The sequence below is a fragment of the Anolis sagrei genome, chromosome 5 (assembly GCF_037176765.1).
Source record: "Anolis sagrei isolate rAnoSag1 chromosome 5, rAnoSag1.mat, whole genome shotgun sequence".
NCBI classification, from domain to species: domain Eukaryota; kingdom Metazoa; phylum Chordata; class Lepidosauria; order Squamata; family Dactyloidae; genus Anolis; species Anolis sagrei.
The window spans coordinates 83,936,272-83,958,079 of NC_090025.1; the positions used below are offsets into that span (position 1 = coordinate 83,936,272).

The 21,808-nt window shown below is 39.9% G+C and overlaps 1 protein-coding gene across 2 annotated transcripts in view; it reads right to left on the reverse strand.

Annotated features, from left to right (window-relative positions):
• Positions 1 to 21,808, reverse strand: part of PUS7 (pseudouridine synthase 7) — a 33,070-nt gene that overhangs the window by 3,416 nt on the left and 7,846 nt on the right. Inside the window, exons 6-16 of one of the 2 annotated variants that reach the window (XM_060778361.2) lie at positions 21,309 to 21,326; positions 18,998 to 19,109; positions 17,524 to 17,601; positions 14,735 to 14,863; positions 12,091 to 12,216; positions 10,017 to 10,078; positions 7,227 to 7,387; positions 5,287 to 5,413; positions 3,539 to 3,640; positions 850 to 979; positions 238 to 329 (exon numbers count right to left, since the gene is read on the reverse strand). In XM_060778361.2, coding sequence (XP_060634344.2) covers positions 238 to 329; positions 850 to 979; positions 3,539 to 3,640; positions 5,287 to 5,413; positions 7,227 to 7,387; positions 10,017 to 10,078; positions 12,091 to 12,216; positions 14,735 to 14,863; positions 17,524 to 17,601; positions 18,998 to 19,109; positions 21,309 to 21,326 — 1,137 coding nt within the window. The remainder of the gene's footprint in view (positions 1 to 237; positions 330 to 849; positions 980 to 3,538; positions 3,641 to 5,286; positions 5,414 to 7,226; positions 7,388 to 10,016; positions 10,079 to 12,090; positions 12,217 to 14,734; positions 14,864 to 17,523; positions 17,602 to 18,997; positions 19,110 to 21,308; positions 21,327 to 21,808) is intronic. The other variant, XM_067468816.1, reaches the window with a different exon arrangement.

The window sequence follows — 21,808 nt, forward strand, 5'->3', positions numbered from 1 at the left end:
TTGTACTGTGCTCATGGTATAATGTATTGTATGTGTATGTGTGTGTGTGTGTGTGTGTCTGTCTGTCTGTCTGTCTATCTATCTATCTATCTATCTATCTATCTATCTATCTATCTATCTTGTAAGCCGCTCTGAGTCCCCTTCAGGGTGATAAGGGCTGCATATAAATAATGCAAATAAATAAATTTGTCTGCATACACAATGGAGATATAAAAATACCTCGGCTTACAGACGTACCTGTTGCAAGAGCTGCAGGTGTTTTTCCTTCCATTTTGTCTAAGTCAGTGGTAAACAATGGAATTTTGGGATCATCATATGCAACCAACTCCCTTCATAAAAATAGAAAATGAGATATAAAATGAATCTGGCAAACTTGAAAACCATATGCAGGAGCAGAAATGATGCTATCCTCCAGGTATTGCTGGACTGCCGCGCTGAGCATTTCCCACCATAGACCACATTGTCAACTGCTTGCAATTGCAGACTAACAGTATCTGGCGAGCTACACAATTCCCATCCCGGCATACAGCAATCCATTTTCTGAGATTAACGTAAGCCATACCTATTTTACAATACACATGTGTAAAACAGTGGTATACTTGGTACAAACGCAATCCGATATCTCAATTTAAGGACTGCAAAATGCTTTTGGGAAGGAAACATGCCTCATGTAGTTTGCAAAGGTATCCTACTTTGTTTCATTTGATACCAATGGGACTTGTCTATGCAGCTTTACAGTCTTATAACTACACTTTACAGGCTTTGGGGGTGGGGGCGGTGAAGGTCAAGGGATGAAAATCCAGAGCTCCTCCCAGGGTAACTGGCCATTATACTCTGCTTTCTACTTACCAGCTCACATGCTGAGGGCGAATGATAACTTTTCTGTAGGCTCCTGATAATGAATAGTCTCGAATTTTATGTTTCATGTTATTGATGTCCAAATTGTCTGCAGCTAATATTTCCTTGTAGGCTTCCCCACCTGTCATGACAAGGATATGATTATATATAAGTACTAAATAAGCTGTTTACCTTAAGATTTGTTGGAATATTTGTAAGTAGTGGCAGAGGTTCGCTAAACATGAAAGATATCTACACGGTTAATTTTAAGGGCTTAGTTTTAACACACTTTTCTCCCCACAAAAATGGAAATTTACTCCCTCCGCACACACATATAATATCTGATAATACTTTGCATCACCACTCCCATCATTTTTCTATTGCATAAATTTGTGTAGCTCAGTTTCAAAGTTCATCCTAGTGCCTGGCCGCTGTGGCTGTCTGGATGAGGATGAATAAGCTGAGGATCAATCCTGACAAGACAGAGGTCATCCTGGTCGATCGTAAGTCGGATCGGGGTATAGGGTGGCGACCTGTGCTGTATGGGGTTGCACTCCCCCTGAAGTCACAGGTCCGCAGCTTGGGTGTCCTCCTGGACTCATCACTTATGCTTGAAGCTCAGGCGTCAGCAGTGGCTGGGAGGGCCTTCGCACAATTAAGACTTGTGCACCAGCTGCGACTGTACTTCATGAAGTCTGATCTGGCCAGGGTGGTCCATGCCTTAGTCGCCTCCAGATTGGATTACTGTAATGCACTCTACACAGGGCTGCCCTTGAAGACGGCCTGGAAATTCCAATTGGTACAACGGGCAGCAACCAGGTTACTAACTGGTGCGACTTACAGGGAGCGGTCAACCCCCGTTTAAGGAGCTACATTGGCTGCAGTTCATTTTCCGGTCCCAATTCAACGTGCAGGTTCTTACCTACAAAGCCCTGAACGGTTTGGGACCCGCCTACCTGCATGACCGCATTTCCGTGTACAACCCACATGAGCTCTTCATTCATCTGGAGAGGCCCTGCTCTCGCTCCCGCCTCCCTCACAGGCGCGATTGGTGGGGACAAGGGAGAGGGCCTTCTCGGTGGTGGCCCCCCAACTCTGGAACTCACTTCCCAGGGATATCAGGCATACCCCAACATTGGCAGTCTTTAGGAGGAGCCTGAAAACGTGGCTGTTCCAGTGTGCCTTCCCGGAATAAGGAAATAATACCCAGCAAAATGTCCTCAGAATGTACTTTAACTATTCGTTGGATTGCGCTCCCCTCACTTCTTTTAAAACCCGCCTACCAGATATATCCTACCTTGTTTATGCCCAGCGTTTATTTTTTAATTTTTAAACTATTACATTTGGCCCGGCAACAGGTTTTTAAATCCTTGTGTGTTAATGTTTATATGTGATTTATATTAATTGTATTGTTTTGTTTATTGCTTTTTTGTTTTATTGATGTGTTGTTGGGCTTGGCCTCATGTAAGCTGCTCCGAGTCCCTTGGGGAGATGGTGGCGGGGTATAAATAAAGTTTTGTTATTATTTATTTATTATTAGTTTTGTGTCCCACTTGGGAGGCTATAGTAGGGCTGATTTTTCAGTTTTATCTAACCGCAATACTATGAAACAATTTGATCCATCTACATCTCTGACAAAACCTTTCCCTTCCCTGTGGTTTAAGTTATAGCCTCTATTAGTTTGTCGCATCCTTCCTCATTAACAACTTCTTCATCTTGGCCACACTCCCAGTATTGGTGTGATGTCTTCTCCCATCAGTTAATAATCTGATTGGACAGAATCACCCTTCATCAAAATACAGAAAAATCCCCCTTGTTATTGACATGAATCTGTGCTTAAACATCTAATAATCAGTTTGTTTCATTGAGATAAGTGCAGTTCCGAGAGGCAAAAATATGATGTAAAACAGCTGAGATATGGCTCACCTGCACTGATTCAATCACGTATCTTTAAAGGCATTTGGGATAAAAACACATCAAACATTTCATAAATGCACTGCCAACCAAGGTGGTTCATTCATCTTCCCTTATTATAGTTTTGTTATTAAAATACAAGGTCATAAAAGGAACTCCTTTGTTATATAAAGATACAGATACCATAATAACAATAATAACAATAATAATTATTACTATTTATTTATACCCCGCCACCATCTCCCCAAGGGGACTCGGGGCGGCTTACATGAGGCCAAGCCCAACAACACATCAGTAAAAACAAAACAGCAAGCAAATAAAACAGTACAATTAATATAACTTACATATAAACAATAACACAGAGAATTTAAAACCTTATGGCTGGGCCAGATGCAATAAATTAAAATTTTTAAAATAAACACTGGGTGTGAACAGAGGTAGGATGTTTTTAAGCAGGAGGGTTTTACAAGATAATGTAGGGAGACCAACCCAACAGGTAGTAAAGTGCGTCTGAGGACAATTACAGAGAATTAATCAGAGCAGGGCATTGTTCCCTTATTCAGGGAAGGCACACTGGAACAGCCACGTTTTCAGACTCCTAAAGACTGCCAATGTGGGGGCTTGTTTGATATCCTTGGGGAGTGAGTTCCAGAGTTGGGGGGCCACCACAGAGAAGGCCCTCTCCCTCATCCCCACCAATCGCACCTTCATCCTAAGTAATATCAACTACTTCAGCCGTCCAAAAAATGGATTTATAATTGGCTTGTGACATAAAAAGAATTCTTACTTTTATGCTTTGGATAGATAACATCAAAGCCAGGCAATGGCATCACAACATCATGGATGGTGTAATTGTCAGCCTCTGACTCTTCAATATAAGTAGCGGTACCTGAAAATATGAAAAGATTTAGTCACTTGAAGCTTCCTAAATCATTTCAGCCATTACTTTTTGAGAAATCTTATTTCAAAAACATTGTGTACCTTACAAAGAGCAATCCCCTATGCCATGTAGACTGAAGACTAGGCAGCAAGGAAAGAGAATAGACCCTAATAGATTCTCAGCATCACCTCCTTTCCAAATATTAATCTATATAGTTTATGCTATTCCAAGTAAAAGACTAGGATACATATATATGCTTTTCTAACTCTTTGGAGCTATGAGAGAGGAAATAATGGCACTGGATAAATAAGGCCAATGACATCAGAAGAGCTGCAAGACCAAGAATAAGCCACGAGAGTAAAGACAAAGATTTACCCAGAGGAAAAGTGTTCTTGCAATACATCAAGGGAACCACTGACCACATAGGGAAGCTGATGAGGAAACACAACATACAAACTATCTACAGACCCACCAAGAAAATCCAATAACTGCTATGTTCAGCAAAGGACAAGAGAGATCCTCTCACTTCTACAGGAGTCTACCGTATACCATGCAGCTGTGGACAAGTCTACATAGGGACCACCAAACGCAGCATTGCCCAAACACAAATCAAGGAACATGAAAGGCACTGCAGACTACTTCAACCAGAGAAGTTAGCCATAACAGAGCACCTGATGAACCAACCTGGACACAGCATATTATTTGAGAACACAGAAATGCTCGACCACTCTAACAACCACCATGTCAGACTACACAGAAAAGCCATTGAAATCCACAAGCATGTGGACAATTTCAACAGAAAGGAGGAAACCATGAAAATGAACAAAATCCGGCTATCAGTATTAAAAAATTATAAAACTGCAACAGCAAAATAACAGAGAGGAAACAATCAAGGACATCGAATCACCTCTCAACAAAAGATTGCCCCAGGCACTGCCAGGCCATCAAGTGCTAATCAAGGTGGTCAGTTGAAACATTCACACCTAACTCCAACATACAAGAGTTCTTTGTCCCACCCTGGTCATTCCACAGATATATAACCCTTTTTCCTAGTTCGAATAGACCTTACTACCTTTGAGGATGCTTGCCATAGATGCAGGCGAAACGTCAGGAGAAAATGCCTCTAGAACATGGCCATATAGCCCAAAAAAACCTACAACAACCCAATAATGCCACTCTTAATTTTGCCAATGCAAGCTGATAGATCACAGGTTTATGATTGTGACTGTATATCAACCAGATAATATACACTCTAGGATCCCCAGGATGTACTGGCCTCTTCTCTGTTTTATTTAAAGTCAACAATGGCAGCAACCTCTCACTAGACTCTTTTCAAGGCTTCTTATTGAGAACTACAGAGAGCAAGACCCCATTGCCACTTTCAAAGAAGAGGCACGAGAAAAACAGAGCTCACAACATGGGGAAATCATCTGCATCCCACTGCACTCCCAGTGAGATAAGGAAGAACATGGATGTAGAACTGGGCAAAATGGGGTTACATAAAATACAAGCTTTTTTGATGTAAAGAAAACCATGTCATATTTGGTGAGGGTAGTAATTATGGGCTTTGAGTACAAGAAATCGGCAGGCTGTACCAAAATGCTTTGTACACCCTGTGCAATATACGTTGACATGAATCAGTGTTGACAGATTACCTCCTTTTAGCACAAGATCTCCAGGTACAGCTTTAAGACCATATTCTTCTATTCGCTTGCTCACCATGTTATTCCACACATAACTCTGATAGCTATGAATATACATCAAGCGATTATTTCTTGGTATCTGTAGACATTTCAAAAAGGCAGTTATTCAACAAGGAACAATTGCTACGATTCATTTTCTAATTACATCTCAAATATTAGAGGTTGAAATTTAAGGACTGAGTACCACAAAAATACAGTTAACATGCCAGGCATACAACCAAATATCTATTTATTTAATTATGTTTGTAAGCACCTGCAACCTGGCTAATTGCAATGGAAATTGTGAAAGTATAACAAAATACTGTAACACAACAATGACATGGAAAATGAAAGAGCAGATGAACTGTAAATAAACCCATAAAAATAAGCAGTTAGAAACAAAGGCTTACCATAAATACAAATAGCTTGTCAAATGGAAGTTGGCAAGATGTTCTAGAACAGAGGTACTCAAACTATGGCCCGCGGAGGCCTTCCCCTCAGTGCCCTCCCTCTCAGTGCTGCTCCCCTCACCTGGTTCACGCTATCCATCAGGCCCGATGGGCAGTGTGAGCCAGGCAAGGCAGGCTGCCCTGCATGGCCTATCCTCGCGCAAAGCCCTGTGCCTGGCGAGGGGCTTTGCGCGAGGACAGGCTGCGTGGTGCTGCTCCCCTCGCCTGGCTCACACTATCCATCAGGCCCGATGGGCAGCGTGCGCCAGGCAAGGGAGGCTGCCCCACGCGGCCTATCCTCATGCGAAGCCCCGTGCCTGGCGAGGGGCTTCGCGCAGGACAGGCTGCGCGGTGCTGCTCCCCTCGCCTGGCTCACGCTATCCATCAGGCCCAACGGGCAGCATGCGCCAGGCAAGGGAGGCTGCCCCGCGTGGCCAATCCTCGCGTGAAGCCCCGTGCCTGGCAAGGGGCTTCTCGCGAGGACAGGCCGCGAGGTGCTGCTCCTCTCGCTACCTGTTGGGCCCAATGGGCATTGTGAGCCAGGCAAGGGAGGCTGCCCCACGCAACCTATCCCCGCGCGAAGCCCCTCGCCACTTTTGCCGCTTGCCAGCCTGCCCAATGGATCCAGGCCCGGACCCCTCCAGGATGATCTTCGATTTTAGGTAAACTATACATTCCAGTAACTCCCAAATGCCAAGGTCTATTTTCCCCAAACCTTTCCAATATTTTCTGTTCGTGATGGGAGTCCGGCTGGTAGGCTGATCAGTAAACGTATTTATGGGTTCCCTACTGTTAAATTAAGACTGTTACCCATGCTACGACATGCTTGAAATCAAAAAATCATTTTTTTGTAATTAGAAATAAATATTTCACAATTACATATTGTTTTTGTGATTAATCACTATGCTTTATGTTAAGTTTGTATCAATGAAAATACATCCCGCAAATCAGATATTTGCATTACAATTCATAACAGTAGCAAAATAAGATATGTGCAGTGTGCATAGGAATTTGATGATAGTTTTTTTTTAAAAAAAAAACTATAGTCCAGCCCTCCAACGGTTTGAGGGACAGTGAACTGGCCCCCCGTTTAAAAAGTTTGGGGATCCCTGTTCTAGAACCTGTGAGCTGCCATCAAGTAGTACAATATCATAATTTAAGTATTACATCATGGGAGTTGTAGTTTGGTGAGGCACCAGTACTCTTGGGCAAAGGAGACTAAAGACATTGCAAAACTACAATTCCCATAATTCTATAGTATTGAGGAGTTAAAATGGTGCCAAACCACATTAATCCTACAGCACAGATGCACCCTGAGCCAGGGTTTTGAAAAGAATTTCCTGGCCATTGCAGAATCCCCCATCCTGAATTCCAAAGCCCACTCCTGACCCTCAAGGTACTTTTCAGACATGTTCAAAGTTAAGGGAGGTCTTCAAACTATCACCACAAAATCTCCACACTCACTATGCCAAATGCAGAGACTATATTCTTCAGTCCGTACTTTGAAAGTCCCCGAAGCAACTGTCCTTCCACACATCTTTTCACAGGCAGTTTTCTGAGAGCTGCGGCTGGATCTCTGGTTTTTGCCCACTCTTCTCGGCATTTGACTAAGTAGCCTTTTTCAGCTGCAACAAATGGTTGAATTCAAGGTCAGTGCTTTTAACATCAAATGTATTTATTTATTTATTGTATTTGTATACCGCCTTTCTCAGCCAATCGGCGACTCAAGGCGGTGTCCAACAAAACAGTACACATAATATCAAACAAATATGATTGTTTTTAAAGAATGCTTAAAGAACACAATAAAAGACATGTATAGTTAAGTCAAGAGTATCCGCACACTAAGTTCCTTCCAATGATTTTGCTCCTTTTTAGCTAACTGCTGCAGCAAATATGTCACTCCACCTGCCCAAGGTTCCCACTGAAGTCACTTGAGTTTGCATGGGTTTATCCACACTAATCTTGAGCATTAAATATACTGCATAATATTTGTCTTATGGCCACAATGTTAGTAACTTTTTAGGCTGTTCTCAATCGTTTAACCAATATATTAGAAATTAGAAAGTATGTGCTTTTTCTAATTAATGTCCAAATATTTAATTCTGTTTCGAATATTGTGCAATTCTGTAGTAACAAAAATCTAGCAAAAAAGGATTTCGTTTTTCAAACTGCATGATAGTAATTATTATTCATGTGAATGTTTTTTATGTCAAAAAACATGCGCAAAACAAAAAGAATATTATGCAGCAGCAACTGCATGTATTACTGTTAACAGAACATTAGGCAACACATAAAATACATTTGAAACACAACAAGATGAGTCCACAGCAGACACTCTGCTGGCTGTTGAATTGGATCATAAGTTGGACACTTCCCAAGTGTGTAGGACTGTGTAATGTATCAGATCCCAATAAGGTGGCCTTCTGCAGCTGGCAGATGGTAATTTTGTCATTGCCGATTGTGTTTAAGTGGAGGCCAAGGTCTTGAGGCACTGCACCCAGTGTGCCGATCACCACTGGGACCACCTTTACTGGTTTGTGCCAAAGTCTTTGCAGTTAGATCTTTAAATTCTCATATTGTGTCATCTTTTCCAGTTGTTTCTCTTCAATCCTGCCATCACCTCAACAATCCATACTTTGTTTTTTAACACGATCGTGAGGTCAGGAGTATTGTGCTCCAAAACTCTGTCTGTCTAAATCTAGAAGTCCCAGAGCAGTAGCAGCAGCAGCAGCATCTTCTTCTTCTTCTTCTTCCTCTTCTTCTTCTTCTTATGTTTATTTATACCCCACTTTATCTCCCCAAAGAGGATTCAAAGCAGCTTGACATAAAAGCATTAGTATCTGCTGCTGCTTCCTCTCCTCCTCCTCCTCCTCCTCCTCGTTGTTGTTGTTGTTGTTGTTATATACACCCCACTTTATCTCCCCAAAGGGAACTCAAAGCAGCTTGACATAAAAGCATTGGTATCAAATTTAAAATATACAAATATATAAACATTAAAACAGAATTAAACACAAACAGTATTTAAAAACTGCATCAAACATTTTCAAAGTTAAAAACCACAGCTCCCCTTGCACAACAAAAAACCTATCATCTATCTCAATTCAGGCGTGCCGGAGAATTCCTTACTTGGGATCAATACCAAGAGTGAACCTGAACCTCAAATAGTTATTAAAAATATACACACACAAAGCAAACATTGTGTATAAGAGGCACAATTTTCACTGCACCCTTGCATATAATGGCACTTGAACATCCACAGGTTTTGGTATCCAGAGGGTCCTAGAACCAAATCCTAGCATATACTGAAGGTCTACTGTATTTTACTTAAAGGGTTTCATGTTTATGAACTTGGAACCTAAACAGGAACTATTTTTTATTGCTATAGTACAGTTAAGACTTCACTATCCATGGATTTAACCAACTTTTTAAAAAAGTTTGATTTGTATACCTATTTAATATGCCTACACAACCTGGGGTCACAAAAATTTCACAGGCAAAAAGGGGTTGCAAGCAAATCTAGCTCATTTGGCATTTTCTGCAATTACAGAAATTCTTCCGTTCAGCTTAACCGATACCTCTGTTTGTCCTTGAACGACCTTGATTTAGAAATGTTCTCTATGCTGGCCATTCTACAACTTGACCCTGACAGTACCCAACCTTGAAATTGCGTAGCTGGTTGTTGTCTCATCTCCTTCTTGACCAGATCCAGAAAGTGGGCTTGTTAAATTGCTTTGGAAGTAGGGTTGTTGCCCTGGGAACTTGAGAAAAGTAGTATCTCAAAGGAACAAAATGCTATACATTTCTGGGGAGAGCCAAAACTTTAAACTAAACAGCAGCACAGCTGTCCTTAAAACACTGTTTTGTTCCTAGCTTGCTTTGGAGATGGCTGTAAATGCTGGTCCACTATTAAGCGGTTCTTCTATACTTTCCCTTTAAATTGTTTAATTTTTTTCTCAACTCCTCACACATCCTAAGGTTTTTGGATAGGGCACTCTAAATCAAAGTAAAAAAATTCAATCCTATGACACCTGCTTGCTTGCCTTCTTAATATTCTGTCAAAACACTCGGGAGAAGTCAGTGTGTCACACTTTGAAATCAATTAGTTTATAATGACTGACTTCCAGGAGAGAGAGAAATGCAATTATAAAAATAATTTTAGAAGTGTTATTTTTGGAGCATGCATTCATTTACTCTGCTGAATGAAATCTAACTTGGAAATGGCAAGAGATGAAATGGAAAAAAAATCATACTTGCCTCCCGGACGTGGTTTTAATATTAAATCCATGACTTCATTCCAATTATTCTGTAGAATAGCTCTAAAATTAAAAGAACATTTATTTAACATTGAATGTTAGAAGAAAGTACCTATAACAGTGTACCAAAAGAAATTAGAGTCTCATTTAAAGCTGGGACATAGAAGGTGATTGAAAGCTGTATTCACACTTCTTCTTCAAAGTCAGTTGATACTGAAATCAGCAGAACTTACTTGTATGCAAAACTATTAGATACTCGCCATCCCCTGTCACAAATTGCTGTGGCCCAGTCTGTGTATGTGTTTTGTGTGTGTATATATTTGTGTATATATGTATATGTGTATTTGTCAGAGACTGTAGTCCAGCCGTTCCAGTTTCTCCACCAGCAACACCTCCGAGTCAGCTGGGTCAACTCCGGTTCTGGTCACCAAGCTTTCAGGTCTGGATCAATAGCAATTCCAAGTTACTGGGTGTCAGGGCCCATAACCAGACTGTCAGAGATTGACGATGCCCAGCGGAAGGAATGCTAGATCAAACAGACACTGACTTGCAAATAAGGACTCTGCAAGCTTTGAGTTACAAAAGAATACTAAGTTTTACTAAGCACACACAGCAAACACATCTTTCTCTAGCGAGCGACATTCAGGAAGAGAACTAGTCAAAACCGAAAGCCAAAACACTTCTTCACATCTGCTTATCTTCTCTTGCTAGAGGCTGGCAACTCCCTTCAGTTTCTCACCAGAACAAAGCTTATCTCACTTTCTCAAGTTCACTTAATCACAGCCTCAATTCTAAACATTTCTGCACAGCATTTTCAATTCACAGTGGCATCCATCTTTGCAATACATAGAAGCACATTTAAAACACATACATAACTCAATTAATCCTGACAGTATTTGCGTATATATGTGTGTGGTTTTGCGCATGCGTGGTAATGTAATTTTTGTTTTTTGACTTTTAAATTCCCTTCTACTGTGTTTTTCAGTGTTTTATGAGTGATGGTCACTCATTGGCCTGATGGGTGTATTGAGTCCAAATTTGGTGTCAATTCGTCCAGTGGTTTTTGAGTTATGTTAATCCCACAAACGAACTTTACATTTTTATTTATACAGATTGAGATTTATTTAAAAACATGAGGATAGGGTTGTTATGCATACATGTTGAAAGGCCAAAACATTATAAACAACATTTTTGGTTCAAAGCATCTTATAATGAAGCAACTGTATCTGCTCAAATATAAGCCTTTCCAAGTTCAATGAGTTTTCTCCCAGGGAAATTTATGTAGGATTGCAACCCATGTTGCCTAATAATTGTTGTTCAGAAATATGGCAATATCTTAAGACAGTTGAGGCAATACAGAAGAATATGTGGAAACATAGGGGTGTTGTTTTGTGTTGTCATGTGTGCCGGTGAAAGCATTTAATTTCGTTGAACAATGTACAATGACAATGAAGTTATAATATATTAAAAGCAGGATGCAATCAAAGGACCGTTGGCCTGCTGGACCATTGGATATTAGCCCTGAATTAGGCCACAGAAAAGAAGCTTCAATTGGCACCAATGGAAATTCCCCTCCTACCAAATCTTCATTTATCCAGGGGATTTCTAGAAGGGATATCTATGACCATCCCTCACGTCAACCAAAAGGGTACCCATGAGCGCTTGAATCCCTCAACATAAAAAAATCCCACCCTGGGTTAAAGGGTACTATTATTAGTGAAAGAAACTGGAGAAATGCACTCACAGGTCAAATACATATAACATGAGGCAACTGAGCTCTTCTTGCTCCTCTCAGCTAATACAATTTCTTAAAAAAGCAAGAGCCAACCAAGACTGCTTTGCTTTTCACTGGTTCTGTAATTTCATCCTGGGCTCAAAAAGACCAGGGAACCATAGCTGCTCAAAGGATCCTGTTCTGACAATAGAAGGCCTCTGAAGGAGGTTAAGGAAGCTTACATTCAATTATCAATATACTTCAGAAACAATGCCAAATACAAGATGTGTAATTCTATCCATTTTGGAAGCATTTGTGTCATACACTCTTAGTCATAATATGCAAAATAAAAGCAAGTTACCTTCCAACTTGATATGTAGGTATAGCTGTGGTTCCAAATCTTTGCATTCCATAGTAGTTAATGAATCCTATTTCTTTGAGAGACTGCATAGCATGCTGAACTTGCTCATCAGTTCCTGTTACATTTCTGAGAAAAAATATTTTAAAGGAAGATGAAAAAAAAACATGGACACATTTTTCCATTTTAAGCATGAAAAGGATCAAGCAAACCATGGCAATCCTACTCAATTTAAGCAGTCATCATCATCTATATATATAAAAATGCTCTGTGCATAATGAGTACCTTAAAAACAAAAGAACCAATGAACGAAATCACACCAAATTTGGCAACAAAATGTCTCACAACACAAGGAGTGACTATCACTAAAAAAATTATAATTTTGTCATTTGGGAGTTGTAGTTGCTGGGATTTATAGTTCACCTACAATCAAGGAGCATTCTGAACTCCATCAACGATGGAATTGAACCAAACTTGGCACACAGAACTCCCATGACCAACAGAAAATACTGGAAGGGTTTGGTGAGCATTGACTTTGAGTTTGGGAGTTGTAGTTCACCTACATCCAGAGAGCACTGTGGACTCAAACAATGGATCTGGACCAAACTTGGCACAAGCACGCAATACGCCCAAATATGAACACAGATGGAGTTTGGGGGAAATAGACCTTGACATTTGGGAGTTGTAGTCACTGGGATTCACAGTTCACCTACAATTAAAGACCATTCTGAACCACACGAACGAGAGAATTGGGGCAAACTTCCTACACAGAACTCCCATGACCAACAGAAATTACTTAAGGCCATCGAGTCCAACTACCTTAACCAGGGCAAGAAAACGTTATCAAAGCCCTCCTGACAAAGAGCCATCCAGCCATAGATATGTTGTTGTTGTTCATTCGTTCAGTCGTCTCCGACTGTTCGTGACCTCATGAATCAACCCACGCAAGAGCTCCCTGTCGGCCGTCACCACCCCCAGCTCCTTCAAGGTCAGTCCAGTCACTTCAAGGATGCCATCCATCCATCTTGCCCTTGGTCGGCCCCTCTTCCTTTTACCTTCCACTTTCCCCAGCATGATTGTCTTCTCTAGGCTTTGCTGTCTCTTCATGATGTGGCCAAAGTACTTCAACTTTGTCTCTAGTATCCTTCCCTTCAATGAGCAGTCGGGCTTTATTTCCTGGAGGATGGACTGGTTGGATCTTCTCGCAGTCCAAGGCACTCTCAGAACTTTCCTCCAACACCACAGCTCAAAAGCATCGATCTTCCTTCGCTCAGCCTTCCCTAAGGTCCAGCTCTCACATCCGTAGGTTACTACAGGGAATACCATGGCTTTGACTAGGCGGATCTTTGTTGCCAGTGTGATGTCTCTACTCTTTACTATTTTATCGAGATTAGATATAGATAGATATATGTGATTCACACACACACAAATATAGTATCATAGATTTGAAAGGGACCCTTAAAGAAGGACAATTATATGTTGCATGTTCCAGAGTAGGCAAACCAGACACTCCACATCAACACTGACAAAGAAACAGCAAGAAATACTGTTTACCCACAAGCATAAAGACATTACATATATTTTCTCATTACTTTATTTTCCTGATCACTAGACTGGGCCATAGCAACGCGTGGTAGGGAACAGCTAGTTTTATATATATTTTGTCTTTTTCTCCGGACCAGGACTCAAGGTGGCTTATAAGAAATACAACCATAACCAAAATTCACAAAACAGTGTCACCATTATTGGGCTTGAATGATGGTATTTTGCTTCATAACAACATGGCTACTTCTGAATAGGTTTCCTGGATTTCAAGATACAAAATGTAACTGCAACAGGGAGATCTTTAACCAGCAAGAGCCTGAGACTTAACTCTTTTAGGTTTTCTACCTCCAACAAAACTTGTTCATTTAGACTATAATTGGTAATTTTTATAAGCCAGATGTAACAATACAGAGACTTCTTAATAAATTTTATGTTCCCTGCCTAGGAAAGGGCAGCTAGCCTCACAAGCCTTTAGTTGTAGCACTAGACATGCTTGCTTAGGAATAAGACAGCTGGGTAACTTGCTTCTGGAAAAACAACAAAAGTTTCAAATAACTAATTCTGACTACACTCATTCTTCTCAGTCCCATTTCAGCACTTGACTTTTCACGATATATTTTCAAACTGCCACCTTTCCCCACTAATAAGGGATCAGTAGGAACATTAAAAATGAAAATCAACATAATCTGTATTCAACCCAATTTGTTTAAAGCAAACATGGGGAACATATGGGTGCTTCAGTACAGGCTGGATTTCAATTCCCATCAATGGGATTTGCAGTTTAGCTTATGGGGAAGGATAATGGAAATTGCTACCCAACATCTGGAGGTCCACAAGGTGCTCCCCTGTTTCCAAGAACAACGCAATCTGCCATATTCTTAACACTAATGGACAACTGAAAATCTTGATAAATCTACAACAACCTAAGAATCTTTCTTGTTTAGTGATATTTTGGAAAAGGCACAACATTTATTTTGTTGAAAAATTATTACAATAAAATTCCCTCTTTCATTGCAATCTTCCTCATTAAATTCACTGGGAAAAAACAGAACACATGAGAGTTGGTAACAATAACCACAGCACTGAAATATTGCATTTTTACCTGAGAACCACAGTAAAGTGATTTCCTTGCAATTCTCCCAACTTCAGCGGATGGTTCTTGTAACTAAAGTTTCCAAGCTTGAAATTCATCAGGCATTTATTTAAGTGTGCTAATCTTTGTGCAGTAATTCTGTACACAAAAAGAGAGGGAGACAATAATAACAATATTAATAATGATTATGATGATGATAATGCTTTATTTATACACCACCCTCTCTCCCCAACGAGACTCAGGATGGTTTACACACAAAAAGGCAAACATTCAATGCCCAAAATACAAACATTTTGAAATAGAATAGTACAAAAACAATAACCACCAGACAGGCCTGTAGCCAAGATTTTGAACTGGGGGGGGGGGGGGGGGGCTCAGGATCTACCCTAGCAAACCTTTTGCATCATTATCCCAATACCCCCATGCATATGGGATATATTGAGCATGGTGATCAGATCATGATATGAATAAATATAACAGTTTAAATAATGTACCAGTAAGGCCTTCTCGCGGACCACCCTGAGAATTTCGGGGCAAGGTGAAGCCCCTCAGCCCCACCCCACCCCCCAGCTACAAGCCTGCCACCTGATATCCAATGCTAGATTTCACAAAAAACAGAGTCACCACAGAGAAAAAAAACTGGCTACTAATTACTGTCCTAGTATGGACATCTCACCACAACATGGCTTAGGGAAATATACTTTTTCCAACCACAGCTCTCACAATTCTCTAGTCAGCATAACTAGTGTTTGGAGAAAGGAAGATTTCTATGCTCTGGATTGAACCGCAGTGTGACGACATCATCATCACCATCATCATCACCATCATCATCATCATCATCATATTTATTTATACCCTGTATCTCTCCCGAAGGGAACTCAAAGCAGCTTAACATAAAAGCACCAGTATACAATTTAAAATATACAATTATGCAAACATTAAAACAGAATAAAATATAAATAGTATTTAACATTTCAGTTAAAAGCCATTAAAACATGATGAGAACAAATTCAGCAAACACCAAGAATAACAATAACAACAATTTCAAAAGGAAAATATACACATAAGTCCAACTGAAAATAGTGTATGAGTGTGTAAGACAATTTTAAATGGCTAATTGTATAACATGATCTTTGTTCATGGGTTATAAATGTCATTTTCTAATTGGTTCTATCTTACAAACATGGAAAACGTTTATTAAACTGCAAAAACCTTTTTTGGGGGCATTGTGCAGCACATTCTGCTAAAGTTTTTCAATGAATATCTTTTAGAGTCTCAGCCAACTCATCAGAGTTCGTGGCAGCCACAAAAACAAAGTTTCTGGAGTAAAACAACTACTTTCAAAGTTAGCAACATACAATTAAACAAGAAATAACACTTTCAAACCAGGAACATATTTTTTTCAAATTTTTTACATAGTGAAACACAGAAGAACAGCCTTGAGTATTTCTGTGCTTCCTGCAGGGAAATTCAGCCATTTCAACAGAATTTCACCTTTGGAACATATTACACCTACAGTTGTTGGAACTAGCACTAGTTTCTCCTTTGTATCCAAATTGATCCTCACACTACATGGACTTTCAAAACATATTCTATATTGATATCCATTAGCTCAACTTAAAAGCACACAGTGATGTATTAAGTAGAAGAAAATAATGCTGGAACCTTATCATGATTTTTAGCAGTCATCTCATCTTATCATTTAATACCTATCTCCGCAAATTAGAATATGGGTTTTGGAATCTTCTATCCAATGTAATTATTATTTATTATTATTATATTTATTTATACCCTGCTTTATCCCCCCTGAAGGAGACTCAAAGTGGCTTAACATGAAACCATCATCATAACCATTTAAAATATACAAACATTAAAACAGGATTAAATATAGACAGTATTTTTTTTACAAAAATAAACAAGCAATGGTGCCTTAGAATCCATGAAATATGGTATTTGTACCCTAGAGTAGGAACAGGACCCTCTCTAATCATTAAATACACCACACCTTGGATGAAAGAAGAGTCATCTTTATTTGAAGAATAATTGGAGCCAATAAAAGAGACGAATATAAAGCTGATAAAAGTCCAAAAGCAAAAAAGCCAAAAAGCAGTAACACAAAGTGTCCAAACATAGGAATAATAACAGTTTCAAAAGTTTGAATAATCCAGATGCAATGAAATATCAAATGCTTTCAATAAAAACCATGAATATAGCCACTGGTAATCCACTAGAAAAGCCATGAAGTCTTGGAGACGAGGCCACAGGAATATCCAAAAGACTTGACTTGAAACTAAACAATGCCTGGTCTGAAGGAAATTCCCTAAGAGCTCAATTTAAATCCCAGAAACTGATTTCTACTCCCTCCATTCTTTGACCTTAACTGCCAAATTCTTTCTGACCTGCGTAAACATTGGGCCTCTCTACGGTTCTGGCTAATTTTCAGCCGGCAACTGGTCTTATCTATCTCTTCATTAACAGCCGGTGAGAAACTATCTTGCAGACTCGAGCCTGGAGAAGGGAGTGAACTTTCCTGCAAACTCGAGCCTGGAATTTTTCTCATGAGAACTTAGCCTTTCCCCTGACCCTTTGTGATCAGAGTCTGTAGTTACCTTATTGCCCAAAGTGTCTCAATTTTGCACCTCATCCTCATTGACATCCAAGACAGGGTCAGAAACATTAGAAGGGGGAAACACAGGCTGAGTCCCAACAGTTTTGTGTTACAGACATTCACAAATTGTTAAGAAAAAAATAAGTATTTTAACCAGATAACCACATTTCTTCAACTGGGTTCCTCTTACCTGAGAACAGCAATCTCTTGAACTGTAATAGCTCTTTTGTCTTTCGTTCCCATGTAGGAAAATATGTTTGGCTTAACTCTAAAAGAAAGAAAAAACCACATCTCATCTCTAGCAAAACAGCTCGGGAAAAGTATAAAAGTATGTTATTAAATGTTTAACTAAACAGCATTTTATTTCAATCATGTACTGCAGAAATCAAAGATAAAACTGTTTATGGAAACCATAGCAGCAACTTGATTTCTCAGCTTAAGTCTAACAATGCTAAAGCTACTCATGGTGCTACAAATCAAAAAATGCCATTTTTTAAATGAGTGAGCCCTTCTGTAGGTATCTCTAGGTCCTCCAGGATGACTCTATGGTAAACTTCCAGCAGAAGTTGACCCATAAATTTGTACTGGAGGAGCTAGAGATTCCTAGAGAAGAAGAAGGAGGAGGAGGAGGAGGAGGAGGAGGAGGAGGAGGAGGAGGAGGAGGAGGAGGAGGAGGAGAAGAACAACAACAACAACAACAACAACAACAACAACAACTTTATTTTTCTATCCCGCCTCCATCTCCCCGAAGGGACTCGGTGGCTTACATGGGGCCCAAGCCCAGGCAGAATACAATTAAAATAAAGCAATAACAATTAAAACAGCATAAAACAACATAACAAAATTAGCTAGCAACAACAATAACAGCAGACTAATTTTGGAGGGGGGGAGGAAAACCACTACGTGAACTAGTTAAAGGATAAAGTAGTTTAGTAAGGTAGATGACAATGTATAAAGGCATAGTAAAAATCATGGGAACAGAGCAAATTAACAGGATCAGTTAATATAATATAGGACATCAGACTGAATGACGGTTCAAGTCATGATACAGGCCATTTGTCATAGGAGTCGTCAATTGAAAGCACGACGAAACATCCACGTCTTTAATTCCTTGTGGAATGTGGCCAGGGAGGGTGCCAGCCTAATTTCTCTGGGGAGGGAGTTCCAGAGACGGGGGGGCACCACTGAGAATGCCCTCTCTCTCGTCCCCACCAACCGTGCCTGAGACGGGGGCAGGAGCGAGAGAAGGGCATCCCCAGAAGATCTTAAGGACCACGTGGGCTCGTAAGGGAGGAGGCGGTCACGCAGATAGGCAGGTCCTAAACCATTTGGAGATATTATTATTATTATTATTATTATTATTACCTTTATTTATACCTTGTCCTTCTCCCCATGGGGACTCAAGGCGGCTAACAGTCCCACACTTAGTCATTTGTAATAATACCCAGTGAATTATCAAAACTGAAAAAAGTCAAACCTGAAAATATGGAGGGCCAACTGTATATCAATGCAGTTCACAAGTCATTTCAAAAGTGACTTAATATAAAAGAAGTCACAATATCCTTAATGTGCTGCAAACACATTTCAAAGCAGGAGACGTGTACATCTGCCACAAGCCATTTCTCAGCTTTAAATTACCTCCCATCGCTAAAACGTTAACCTACCTTAAAAATTTCGACAGCATATTGATAGCATCCATGGTATCCTTGTTTTCTTTGTATAATACAAAGTGGCAGTAACTTCCCCTAGATTTTGGCCAAGAATGTTTTCTTGGATCTTAAAAGACAAAAACGTTAAAACATATACATTACAGGAATCACAAAATAGTCTGTTCTTCTCCACTGAGTAATTTCTGCAATTGGACTACATAGCACACAAAGCCAGATCATAATTTGGCATCACATGGCCAAGTTTCAGGCTTACATGCCTCTTTCCTCTCATCATTAAATTCCAATGTTCCAATTGCCCTTGCAATACCACACCATGGTTTCACATTACAAATGAATTAACTCATCCCTGTCACTCAGCCTAACTGTAATCTGAGATAAAACACCCACAAAAAAAGCCATGAGAAGTTACATTTTTTCATCATATGATGACAGAAACTATTGTCTTGTGCTTAATGATGCCATCGTTAAGTATGTTCAATACAACTAAAAAACAGATAGAAACTACATGGAAACTATGGCTTGAATGTGAATATATATTCACAATCAAATTGTGGTTTATGTGTGCCTTTTAGATGCAAATATGTCCTTTTGTCTTTGAATGCCTACTCTCCATTATTATTATTATTATTATTATTATTATTAGTCACCTGGCATTTCATATAAAACTGGATATTTAATATTGAGAATCATATGAGTAGGGTTAAAATTCTCTCTAAAAACAGAGAGTGAAAGTATTTAGGATTGTCTCCAAATTACTTTGGTTTAGTTATACCATAATATTCTTCATATCAAAGGAGCTTTCTGTGTACTTTGGTGATCCCTCGTTTTCCAGTATTCTTGTGGGTCCGTATGTGGTTGTGGAGCCCTATTCTTGCTCTGCATCTTCTTCCGCAGTGAAGGCATTGGTTTCCAAGGTGGAAGGCAGTCTTGGTCGGGGTTGGCTTGACACGCCTTCCTCTTGGCACGCTTCTCCCTTTCACCCTCCATTCGTGCCTCTTCAAATTCTGCAGCACTGCTGGTCACAGCTGACCTCCAGCTGGAGCGGTCAAGGGCCAGAGATTCCCAGTTCTCAGTGTCTATGCCAGAGTTTTTAAGGTTGGCTTTGAGCCCATCTTTAAATCTCTTTTCCTGTCCACCAACATTCCGTTTTCCGTTCTTGAGTTTGGAGTAGAGCAACTGCTTTGGGAGACGGTGGTCGGGCATCCAGACAACGTAGCCGGTCCAGCGGAGTTGGTGGCGGAGGACCATCACATCAATGCTGGTGGTCTTTGCTTCTTCCAGCACGCTGATGTTTGTCCGCCTGTCTCCCCAAGAGATTTGCAGGATTTTCCAGAGGCAGCGCAGATGGAATCGTTCCAGGAGTTGCATGTGATGTCTGTACACAGTCCACGTCTCACAGGCATATAGCAGGGTTGGGAGGACAATAGCTCTATAAACAAGCACCTTGGTATCCCTACGGATGTCCCGGTCCTCAAACACTCTCTACTTCATTCGGAAAAATGTTGCGCTCGCAGAGCTCAGGCGGTGTTGTATTTCGGTGTCGATGTTGACGTTGGTGGAGAGGTGGCTGCCAAGGTAGCGGAAATGATCAACATTTTCTAATGTTACACCATTAAGCTGTATCACTGGCATTGGAGAGGGGTTGGCTGGCATCTGCTGGAACAGCATCTTGGTTTTTTCAATGTTCAATGACAGGCCGAGCTTCTCATATGCTTCTGCAAAGGTGTTTAGAGTGGCTTGTAGATATTCTTCTGAATGCGCACAGATAATGTTGTCATCAAGATTATGAGGACTAGAGATATTTACTGAGGACAAATTTTTGTAATAATTTAATCCTCGGATGAACTTTTTTTTTTGTTTTCCTGAACTTAAAATCCATTAAAATCCACTAAAATCCAGGCTTGTCGAAAAACCCAGTGAAAATGTGGGGTTTACTCCTGGGTAAATGTTGATAGGAAAGAGCTACAGACATAATTTGTTTTAGACGAGACTGTTTTGTTTTAATTATTGTTTTATTGCTTGTGGATGTATTGTTTTAACTTGATTTATGTCTTATTGTAGTGTATAATTGTAATTGTTTGTAGTGGCACTGAATTTGCCATTGCTTATGTGTAAACCGCTTTGAGTCACCCTCAGGGTGAGAAAAGCGGTATACAAATACTGTAAATAATAATAATAAATAAAATATTTGTTACCTTTCTCATTCACACCACCCACCCTCCAAAAATTGTTAAGCTGGTCTGAATTATATCCAATTTGATTGACATTTCATTTTCTCCTAACATGGAATGCCAACATCTCTTACCTGTTGAAGTTCTGACCTCTGTTCATATGCATAGGATAAAGAAAGCAATATTTTATTTTATTTTATTTTAGAGTTTTCAAAGTGGTTTGTATGGGAGCATGCAATTTAATAGTTTATATGTCACAGATGTCTGGAACATTCAACGGTTAATGTGACAACTGACATCTATTTACACAATGGTGCAATGGAATCGTGCAGAATAAATGAATTGAAGGTTTCAGATAAACACGCAACAAACTACACTGTGGGCTATATCACAAAGAACTCCTAATAAATAAATGTGTTTAGAATAAACACACCTTCCAATTTCTCATTTTAAACCTAATTAATTGGGATTTAAGGACTGGTACAAGGAACCCACTTTCACAAAGAAATCTGTTCATATGCACTGAACAACACACAACCAACATTCACATATATAATAGTGTACATAAAGGGACAGGGGAATGTTTGAAGAATTGCTGTCAGATGTTTTATAGCATCATCTCTCCTAATGTAAA